Source organism: Pterocles gutturalis, unplaced genomic scaffold (assembly GCF_000699245.1).
Source record: "Pterocles gutturalis isolate BGI_N339 unplaced genomic scaffold, ASM69924v1 scaffold18659, whole genome shotgun sequence".
Lineage (NCBI taxonomy): Eukaryota > Metazoa > Chordata > Aves > Pterocliformes > Pteroclidae > Pterocles > Pterocles gutturalis.
In genome coordinates this window covers 1-8,964 of record NW_010136148.1, presented here as the reverse complement: position 1 = coordinate 8,964, position 8,964 = coordinate 1, and the positions used below count along the sequence as shown (strand labels likewise).

The following is an 8,964-nucleotide window of genomic DNA, read 5'->3' as shown; positions in this document are numbered from 1 at the left end:
TCCCTGCCCATGGCAGGTGTTCGGAACTGGATGATCTTGAAGGTCCCTTCCCACCCAAACCATTCCATGATTCTATGATTTTGTGGGGTGGACTGTTATAGATACCAGGGGCTTGTCTGCTTCATGCCTTCTCACCTAGGTTCTGAGTCTCCAGCAAATCCGGAGATCTTCATCAGGACCACAAGAAGATGGCTGGGGAGGGAGGGGAAAATTGCTTCTCCCTGGGTGAATCATCTCCATGTACTTGCAAGGCATTCTGCAGAAGAGCCCTGTTGACAAGAGTATTCTGTCCAACATTTGCAGAGCGCAGGGATGCTGGTGTGTGATTGTAACCCTGTGAACTCACGTCCACATGCTGGTTTGGAGATGAGGATCACGCCCTGTTTCAGGGGCGAGTTCAAGTCGGTAAAACAACCTGTCTCCTCCAGCAGAGAGGGGCCTCTTTAGGTTAAGCAGCAGAGCCTCTGTACTCTGGCACTGAGGTCCTGGGCTCTCCCCTTCGTGTCGGGCTGTGTTATTTGTGTGTGTGCACTCATGGATTAATTGTAAACCGATCGCAGAAGCAGGGACTGAGCGCTCTGCATTGCCAGCATCGCCTTATGTCATCCAGTCCCTGGGGAGACATTGTTCACCAAGGCTTTGGGAAAGGCACGGAAAAGGGGGGGGGAAATGTTCCTAGCTGTGGATAGAGAAGGTGCAGCACCTTGAAAAAGGGGAATCCGGTCCAACTGGTCGGGTTGCTGTAATCAGATGCAAGGGGAGGAACTGCGGAGAAAGGCAGCCAAATGTGGGATGGGGACATGCTTGTTAATACTGGAAAAGAGACAAATTATGCCGACTTAACTACTTGGCTGCTGCTGAATGCGATGGAGAAGAAGCTGTGTGTTCCCATGCTCCTGACTATGTGGCACTGGTTTAAATGGAGTTTCCCTCGCAGTGTAAGCACAGTCTGAGGATGCTGCAAACTTTATTGCAAAACCCATGGCAGAAAGGGAAGAGTTAAATTGGAGCAAATGTTCTGTCTGCTCTAAAGAGAAGCTAGATTTGCTTTGATTAGTTCACTTAATCTCTTGGTGTGGAAGAAAGCAAGCCAGATACCCCCTTGTGTCTGGGACTTACATGGGAGAAATTTCTCTTTGCAAATGGGTGATTGCGGATTGTTTTAATGAGAAGAGGATGTAGCTGTGATCATGAATGGGGAGGGAGTCTGCGCAGCAGAAGCTTTCCCCGCTCAGAGAAAGCCTTTTCTGTCGAGCAGAGGGTGAGAGGGGGACAGGCAGAACCTCCTCTGTCCCCCTCCAGTACACCTTTGTCTGATTTTGTTCTTGGAGGACACGTTTTTAAGCCCCAAATACAAAAGTCCTGCTTCAGTTTGTCCTTAGTACTCTGCTGGTGAAAGTTATATGCAAAACAGGGATGGGAGGGAAAGGGTGTATTCCTTAATTTGCTGTCTGTCTGTGTCTGGAAAGGCAGGGACATTTGGGAGCTTTCTTCTGTTTGGCTTTTTGTCTCTGGGATCTCAGGGATGCCAATTCCACCCTTTCTTCTTGCTGACCTTCTTGAAGGTCTTGCAGAGGTGTTTGTGGGAAGGAGAGCTGTTTACTTCTTAGAGTTTATTCTCCAGTACTGGAATACTGGAATTAAATACATCAGAGTAAAAATAAATAAAGAAACAAAGAATTATTTCAAATAATCTGGAAAGACATTGCTTCTCAATTACCTTTCATCTGCACAGTATATTTTAAATTATTATTCTGCTGGTCTTCCACTTGACCATAATTTTTTTTTTTTGAGGGAAGCAAAGAAAAAAAGAGATCTGAATTTCTAGTCTATTTTGTTCTGAAAGGGAAAGGAAGGGACGTTGGACATGAAACAATTTACCACAATAATAATTAAAAAATATCTTGGAAGAACTGCAGGTTTTTTCTTATTGTTTTTAATTTTTGGAGGTCACGTTTAAATAAGGACTTCAAATACCTCTGAGGTTAAATGCAGAAATGAATGTGCTGTGATTTGACCTGTGGAGAGCAAGTTGTCAGCTGTGGACAGCTGGCTTCAGGGAAGAGCCCTGTGAAAGCACGGCGTGTGTTTGGGGATGGCCAACATGTGGGAAAGAACCAAACGGGGAAAAGCAGCATTGCCCAAACAGGGGAATTCCCCAAACACTTCAGTTTTCCCTTTGAAATGAAGGTGAGTTTGGGTCCAGGCTGGTTTTGCTCTGCTAGGAAGCAGAATGAAGCCGGACTTCTCCAAAATCCGTATTTCCCCTCCGGAAAGCCATCTGGAACCATCTGTGACCAGGCTCAGCGGGGATTCCAGCTGATCCTGCCCGCAGCCGCCCTGGTCCCCCAACCATCGCCTCCCTCCTGGCACCCGCGCTGCCCGCACAGCCAGGACTGCTCTTGCAGGTTTTGAGCCAGATCGCACAGACTGTGGCGATGAGGTCAGTCTCCTCCCAGGAGATTCCTGCTTTTTTCCATCCTCTATCAACACAAGTTAAACACCAGCTACCACTGCCACCGCTGCCACCGTTGCTCCCACCCTGTTTACACAGCTCTGCCGCGCTCCGCTCGATGCAGCTTTGTTGTTGCCATCGTAGCACGCGATACGTTCTTGTGTGGTTACCTAAGTGCTCGTTTCTTCCCACCACTGTTTTAATCCTCCTCTGTAGGTACCTGTCATAAGCATAGAAATGCTGTGAAAAATCTTTGTTGCTGTGCTGCTGGATTTGTGCTGCAGATTTTCATGGGCAGCTGGTTTGGTTTCTCTTTTCTCTGCAGTTGGCGTTTCTCTCCTGTGCAGTGGGATTGAGAGAACAAATACTTTATAAATGGTGAGGCACTTAAATGCTGCAGTAGTGGGGGCAATATAAGTGTCAGGATAGATGAGGAAGCAGCAGTGAAACTGTAATTTGGGACCTGATCCTGTAAACACACATCTGAGTCTCCTCCTTTCTGTGAGTGAAGCCAAGTCTCGGAGCTGGTCCCAGGAGCAAAGTCTCATGAGCATGAGTGTGTCCTGGACTAGGCCATCCCGGATCCTTTGAGGATTATAAATAACATGTTACATGGCTTTAGAGTTTCTTTTAATGTAGCCTCTCCATTTGTTCCCTGTTCTTACGTGCTTTGCTCTTGAATGAGTCATCAGAAGCTGCTGCTTATGCATTTTCCCTTGCCTTAAATGTGTGCTTTATTTTAAGAAGCTGAATCTCCGGTTTCTCAGAACCTGAAACTCTTTTTTTTTTTTTTTTTTTTTTCAGTTTGACAAGTGGACAGATGGTCAGAGGCGTAGGATCCTGGTGGACCTGCTGGAACGCTGCTCCCTGTCACAGCAGAAATTCTGTGCCAAGCAGCTACAGGATCGAGTTCCCACCGAGGCTCTAGATTTTACCACAAGGCTTCCTCGAGTCCTGTCTTTATACATCTTTTCCTTCTTGGACCCACGGAGCCTCTGTCGATGCGCACAGGTAAAAAGGCCAACATGTACCTAAGGTTCAGAAAGTCAGGACAAGCTAGTTAAAAAAAGGAAAACAGCACTGGTTTACTGTAAAGTCATAGCAGGGCTGTTCTTTGTAATGCTGGGATGTCTTCTGACTTGGCAGCTCAGTGCCAAATGCTTAGTGACGCTTGCATGAGACTGAACGCAACACTTCCACAGATCCTAAATTAAGCCCAATTGGCCAAGATTTTCAAAAGTTCAGAGTAATTTTAGATGCTCAGCTCTAAGGCATTTAACATGTGGCACTTTATAAGACTGATTCTTCCCAAGACGGAGGCCTGGTACTTTCTGAAAATCATGTTCTTTTAAAGTAGAATCATAGAATCATAGAACGGTTTGGGTTGGAAAGGACCTTAAAGCCCATCCAGTGCCACCCCCTGCCATGGGCAGGGACACCTCCCACCAGCCCAGGTTGCCCAAAGCCTCATCCAGCCTGGCCTTGAACCCCTCCAGGGATGGGGCATCCACAGCTTCTCTGGGCAACCTGGGCCACTGCCTCACCACCCTCACAGGGAAACATTTCTTCCCAATATCTCATCTCAGTCTCCCCTCTTTCAGTTTATAACTGTTCCCCCTTGTCCTGTCCCCATGCTCCCTGATAAAGAGCATTTCCCCATCCCTCCTGTAGCCCCCTTTAGGTACTGGTAGGCTGCTACAGTACCTTGCACTGTCTGCAGAATCATTAATTGCTGTGGAAAGTATTGGCTTGTGCTGGTTGCAAAGAGCTGCACGTGATGCTTTAAGGAAAAGAGTGAAAACCAGATCCTTTAAAATGCTTGAAAGTAAAGTGTTGGATGTGCAGAAGCAGAGAAGTTACAGATGTGCTTTTGAGCACAGTGGCAAGGGCTTCAGTCTTTCAAGCACAGTGGCTAAGACTTCAAACATATGTTTACGTGAGATAAAGTACTGTGAGATGATGCCCAAAGTAGTTCTGAATTAATAAATTCAGATACTTGTGACATTATTACTGCACTAACATAGTATTCCATATAATACTACAAATATATCAAAATCTCAGCTTGTTTAAAGCTTGCTCTAGTATCTTTCTGCAGCATTTCATGTTTTATGTGGATGAAACTCAAGCTATTCATTCACAGGCAGGGAGAAGACAGGTCAGGAAATGACTTCCTTAGAAAGAAAGCTCTTTACAGTGCTGCTGGTGTCAGATCATTGGACAACTGCTATTATAAGCATGGCAGTGCTGACAGAGGATGTTTGTTCTTAAGCTAGAAGCATTGCACACGAGGTGACTGTGTGGTGGAGTATAACAGCAGAACGTGAGAAGGGAGAAAACGTTCAGAACAAGTCTATCAGACTTGGGGTGTTTATTAGTGCTGTTTTCTCAGTGGAAACAAAAGGTTTATTCCAACTACTGTGTGCTTGTTGAGTAGGAGTGCAGGAGGTTGCCCCAGACAAGCTGAAATCTTTCCTCTTGGCCTGTGATTTTTGAAATATTTCACCCTGTGCTGGAGATCAGCTAACACTTAGGCACTGAGCATCTGTCATGGTTTAAGCCCGGCTTGCAACCAGCACATCAGGGCTGCTCGCTCACTCCCCCCCGAGCAGGATGTGAGGCAGAGAATTGGAAGGGTAAAAGTCAGAAAACTTGTGGGTTGAGATAAGAACAGTTTAATAATTGAAAAAAAAGAAAAGAATAGTAATAGTAATAATAGTAGTAGTAGTAATGAAAAGTAAAATAACAAATAAAGAGAAATAAAACCCAAAAAAGACAGGTGGTACAAATGTAAACAATTGCTCACCACCTACCGACCGATGCCCAGCCAGTCCCTGAGCAGCCCAACCTTCCCCTTGGTTTATATGCTGAGTATGATGTAATATGGTATGGAATATCCCTTTGGTCCCAGCTGTGTCCCCTCCCAGCTTTTTGTGCACCCCCAGCCTACTCACTGGGGTGATAGGAGAAGCAGAAAAGGCCTTGAGTCTGTGTGAGCACTGCTCAGCAATAACTAAAATATCTCTGTGTTATTTCCAGCACAAATCCAAACACAGCCCCATCCTAGCTACCGGGAAGAAAATTAACTCTACCCCAGCCCAAACCAGCACAGCATGTCATGAAGAACTTGAATGGTTTAAGTGATGTAATGAAGGGTTTAAATGGAGCATAACCAGTGCTGAAGAATTGTACTAGTTTAAGGACTTAGGTACATCCTAATGTAAGTCTCTAGCTGCAATCTTGGATGGGGTTTCATCTCACTGGGCATCTGCAGGTGAGCTGGTACTGGAAATACCTGTCTGAACTGGATCAGCTCTGGATGCTGAAATGCCTGCGTTTTGGCTGGTACATCAACTTCACTCCAACCCCCTTTGAGCAAGGAATCTGGAAGAAACACTACATTGAGATGGTGAAAGAGCTGCGTGTCACGAGACCAACGGTACATACCTACCACCTCTCGAGATGTGGGGGGTCAGTGGGAAAACTGGGCCGGTCGGGTGCCTTACCCCTTTGCCTCTTTATCTTTCTGTGATCTCCCACTAGTCGAATGGAAGATATGTCATTCTAAATTAGAATCTAACCTCATGTGTTGCCATGGACTCTACTTTCCCATTATCCATCCCTGGTAGGAGGAAGTGAAAATCTCACTGACTAGGCGAGAAAAACTCACCAAGATCTCACTCTGCTATCCTTTCAGGATATCCTGGGGCAATCCTCTAAGTTTCCCTTTCCAGCACTCAAGTCTTTTCCCCTCTTTTCCTCCAGTTTATAGCGCATATGACAGCCAGAGGTGGAGTGCCCAGCATCATCCCTGCTGACATTTCAGAGTCAGTTTACCCAGTGGAAAAATAAAAAAAATCCACATTGTCCCCATTATAGCCCTTGGTGTTGTCTTTCTGTCTTTTTCAAAGGTGGCAGGGCCATCCCGGGGAGCTGGAGCATTACTCAGTAGCTATTGCTTTCTCTTGAGATTCATGCCTGGCTTGTGGGGCTGTGAGGGTGGGATTCTTCTGCCCTGACTTCAAAACTCAGCCCTCTGATTGTAACCTCTAGTTCTAACTCCCCTGTAGGCTCTCTTTGTAGGCAGCAGAGGAAAGCCAATGCATTTCAAAAGCAGCTCAGCTCATCTTAATACAGATTTTTGGACATGGGCAATGACATGCATTGGCAGGGTGCCTGTTTCTGTCCACTGACCATAGTGGAGCCTGGAAAGACTAATTTTGAGTTAATACCCAATTCTTAGAAGTCCAAAATTAGGCAAAATAAATCTCATTTTCATTATAGGCTAAAATTTATTTTCTTCTTTTAATCTCTCTCATCAGACTCCTTCAAAGGATGAGTTTGTAGTTATTGATGTGCAACCGGTAAGAAGCAATGACCCAGAGGGAAAACTTTCTGTGCTGGGAAGGAGGATGAACAAGGAGAAAAAACAGCTCCCACCGTGGCGTTCATCAGACAGGCATCCTACAGACACCATCCGATTCAACTACCTCGACAACTACGATCCCATCGAGCAGGCTAGGCAGGCGTAAGAGCTTCATCTCTCCCCTTTGGCTTTTTCTGCGACGTAGGGTATGTTCGTGTCCTTTGCAATCTCATTCTGCCTGTACTCCAAGCTGCGTGGAAGCCTTATAGTTCAGCAACCTGGTTTCGAACACACTTTGCTGCTCTTTTGGCTTTTCGTGGATTGATTTTGGTCCTGTTGTAGTTGCAGCTGTGCTGCTTTGTGCCATTTCAGTGCAGAGCATGGGCACAGCTTGTTAGTGTCTGCTGATAAAACAGGCTGTAACTCCTGGGGAATTTACACAGTTGTAATGGGAAGAATCGGTATGAATAGTATTAATTACCTAAATATTTACACTGCCTGGGATAGACTGCCTAGATCCATCGGTTTGTAGGCTCCCAGGATTATCTGATCAGCAACTGGCAAAAGAAGGGCATTTCCACCCCAAAGTAGAGTTTTGCACATCGACTTGTGTTAGCGCTGTCCCATGTTTTTCTTTGACACACCTGGCATCAGATATTTTCAGAATCTCAGATCTGTGATCAAATTTCTGTGCGTTAACAAGCATCAACAGGAGCAATAGCAAGGAGGCTGCGGGAGTCACCTGTGTGCAGTGTTTGGCTCGTTTCTCATTTAAGCCTCTGCTAATACCACGTCTCATTTTTCATGGGCTCACAGCAGTTACCTCAATTCAGCTGATGTGCAGTAACTTGTGAAACTGGTAATACCATCATTATTCTGAGCTTGGTGAACAGGTAGTGGATTAGCTTGACCGTTGCCTAGTTCCTGTGAGAGTCTCCGAAAACAGACTCTCACCCAACCGAACGTGCAGGGAGGAGGAGATTCGTCTTCACCGTGCCAACAAAACCCTTGGGAACCAATTGAGCCGCAGTGAAAGTATCCAGATTGTACTTTCAGTAAATAACTGATAGAGCTGAGATTAGCCCTGTGCACAGGAACAATCAACCCATGAATTACCCCGGCCGAGTGACTGTTTGGCTAAGCAGTCGTGCACTCATGTAGGCTCTTTCTCAATGTGATTAACTTTGCTGGACCCACCACTCCTCCAGGCTGTTCCGCAAAGTTTCCAGTGTCTGAACAAAAGCCTTTTATGAATCATTTTTTAATCTGCGTCCCCTAGTCCTAGGATAATGCAGTACTTCAAAGAGCTTTCCAGTTTCCACCTCACCCTCTTTCTGCGGTATGTTTCCACACTCTAGCACCATTTTGGGTAGAGTTCTTTGAGGCTTTTAACTAAATATTTTGACAAAATGCCTCTTGTTACAAACAGATGTCCTGATACTATTTTTCAGTTGTGCTAAATGTTTCTATGCTGCGGCTCCCAAAGGTTTCTGTGAGGTTTAAGGTTCCATGACCCAGTGTCAAAAGTGGGACAAGCCTTGTTTGAAGAGTTTAAAAGACACTTCTTCCAGCATGGAGCTGTAGGTGCAGCTGACAACCAGATGCAAATAATTCTGAGTTTCTAATGATACAGTTAGCACACTGACTGTTTTCTTCTCCTAAGTGTGATTTGAGCCTCTATCCATTTGTGCAATGGAGAATATTTTAATGCCGAGTGTTCTAGCAAACCTGGCATTTATCTGTAATTATAGAGGATTACTGCAAGGAGAGAAATGAATTCTATGAGATTTACTTGTTTATCAAGCATCCCCCTTTGATATCACTTAAGCTGAAAGTAATTGCTGGTGCGTAGTCTCATCTGTAATAGTTACTCAGCAGCGCAGGTGTGCCGTTTCAGGTGCTGACCCAGCTTCCTACTCACAGAAGGATATTCTGGTGCTTCTTTTCTCTGGCCACATTGACAACAGAGTCCCCTCTGCAGCCCATTCCCAGAAGCACCTGGGTTGAGGCAATCCCAAGCACAAATACAGGCTGGAAGGAGAATGGATTGAGAGCAACCGTGAGGAGAAGGACTTGGGGGTGTTGGTAGATGAGAAACTCAACATGACCCAGCAACATGCACTGGCAGCCCAGAAACCAACCGTGT

General features: G+C 45.6%; 1 protein-coding gene across 1 annotated transcript in view; it reads left to right on the top strand.

Moving 5' to 3' along the window:
* FBXO16 (F-box protein 16) overlaps positions 1-6,984 on the top strand; it is a 17,489-nt gene extending 10,505 nt beyond the window's left edge. Inside the window, exons 3-5 of the mRNA XM_010082207.1 lie at positions 3,260-3,466; positions 5,727-5,891; positions 6,775-6,984. Of these exons, the coding sequence (XP_010080509.1) occupies positions 3,260-3,466; positions 5,727-5,891; positions 6,775-6,984 (582 nt within the window). The remainder of the gene's footprint in view (positions 1-3,259; positions 3,467-5,726; positions 5,892-6,774) is intronic.
* The last annotated feature ends 1,980 nt before the right edge of the window (positions 6,985-8,964 follow it).